We start from the raw sequence: 2,006 nt of genomic DNA on the forward strand, positions 1-2,006 counted from the left end.
TAAAAAAATTATTATTTTTTAAAATAATAACGCTCAAACAAATACATAATTAAAAATTAATTTGTGTATTTTAAATTTTTAAAGACTAACATATCCCATTTAAAACTTGTGAGATTTGGGGTATTAGTCATTCTTTAAATAATGCTAACAATACAACATGATATAATTGCAGTGACCAAGAATCTCAGCGTTTGAGATGTTAATATGTTATATCAGCGTGAAATGGAACGTAATCCGCCATGATTATCTTCGGGGAAGTGCAGCAAACCAGTGTCTGAGATTTTATGTGGAATAGAATTGTATTGAAATAAGACACTTGAAACAAAATTAAGGAAGAAATGGAATATTTATCAATACATAATGGAATGAAGAGTGAACAACTTACAATCACAACTCACAAGGTTGTTTTTTCATGGAGCTGCACACCATATTCCCATATACAAGCATATACACCACAAAATGTCAAAATCCCATGATTCAAGATTCAAGGGCTTGAATCAGTGTAGAAAGAGTACCAAATTGAGATTGCTGAAGAAAGCAAAGATGAAAGAAACGCACACAAGTTTATGGAATTCAATTCAAACCGTTTAAAATGGATTTCAAATCTACGAAATTACCGTTGTCTCTTTCACGGAACACAAAGCCGCCACGTTCCTCCGCGCGCCATCGGATCTCTGTTATATGAATGACAGTTAGTGTTCGCGTTGGGACAAAATTGTCATTTCATAATCCTAATTGTTAATACTAATTAATTTAATTATTTTAATTTATTAATTTAATTATTTGTTTGAGGAGAATTTCAATTTGCAATTGCGTTTGTCTGAATTATCTATCCTTCGGTAGAGTCATATTCAGACACAAAGGGAGAAGAGAAGAGAAGAGAAGAGTTACTCAGAATAAACAAGGTTGGTTACCTTTACCTCACTCACTTCCCTTTTCTTCACTTCATTCTTTCTAGGGTTTTCCTTCCAATTCTTTCAAAACTCTTTTCAATGCTCTTTTTCTTCCCCTTCCCCAAACACATTTTTGCATTTCATTTCACTTCATTTATACGTTACGATTACCCCAATTTCCACCTCCTTATCCTCGAATTTTTTTTGTCTTGAGTTTTGATGTTATTTCCTCAATTTGCATTTTTTTCAAAAAAGAATATTAACTTCTTTTTTTCTTTGGTTCCAATTTTCTCAAGAGGGAATCTAAGTTTGGATAGCAAAGGTTCGAGCTTTTGTTTTTCAGTTATTTGAGTAAACTGAAGCCAGCTTGTTCTACTGTCTTAGTTAATGCTGTTCGTTTCTTTTTCCCCCTTCTAGATTCTACATTCATGAGCTTGGTCTTATAGGTTCATCCTCACCATTTTGTTATGTAATGGTAATCAATTATAGTGTTAAATTGAGCTTATTTTGTTCTCAGTTGAGGGGTGAAGAGAAAGATATTCATTTATTCAGCTTATTACTTGTCTGAATAAGACCTAGAGTTTTAACTGGAAGCTAAACCATTTCTTAGTTATGATTATGTGTACTGACTTTGGATATTAGTCTGAACAAAGTTTAGAGTTCTAGCTAGAAGTCATTCATTGCTCTACCTTATTCTTAATTTCATACCTTGTAGTTTGCATTTTGTAGTATATAGCATGCAATTTAATCTGTTTAATGTTTATGTACTTCTCATGCAATGAGTTTGAGTTTGAGTTGAATTTATTTTAGCATGAAAAAGTATTGGGGCCTTGTATGATTTACAAACTTTTATGGTTGGATTGCAGTTACAGACTTCCATATGTAAGACAGACGGTGAAGATAGGATTTATTTGTGCTGTCAAATTACCTCCTTTTGTGGTTTATGATTTTGTTGAGTCTTCACTATGAGTGGTGTACCTAAGAGACCTCATGATGAGACTGTTCATCAATCTTCAAAGCACCCACATGAAGATTCTGGTGCATATTCAAAGTTAATTCCATCAGTTTCCGGTGAGCACCATCTTCCTTATGATATAGGTCAAGATTCCCGTG

General features: G+C 33.2%; 1 protein-coding gene across 2 annotated transcripts in view; it reads left to right on the plus strand.

The window, feature by feature from the left end:
• The window catches only part of LOC107644677, a gene marked incomplete in the record, with an annotated part of 7,682 nt that continues 5,948 nt past the window's right edge, over positions 273 to 2,006 (plus strand). Inside the window, 2 exon segments of one of the 2 annotated variants that reach the window (XM_016348597.2) lie at positions 273 to 905; positions 1,760 to 2,006. In XM_016348597.2, the coding sequence (XP_016204083.1) occupies positions 1,859 to 2,006 (148 nt within the window). 2 annotated transcript variants of the gene reach the window in all.

This window comes from Arachis ipaensis, chromosome B05 (assembly GCF_000816755.2).
Source record: "Arachis ipaensis cultivar K30076 chromosome B05, Araip1.1, whole genome shotgun sequence".
NCBI lineage: Eukaryota > Viridiplantae > Streptophyta > Magnoliopsida > Fabales > Fabaceae > Arachis > Arachis ipaensis.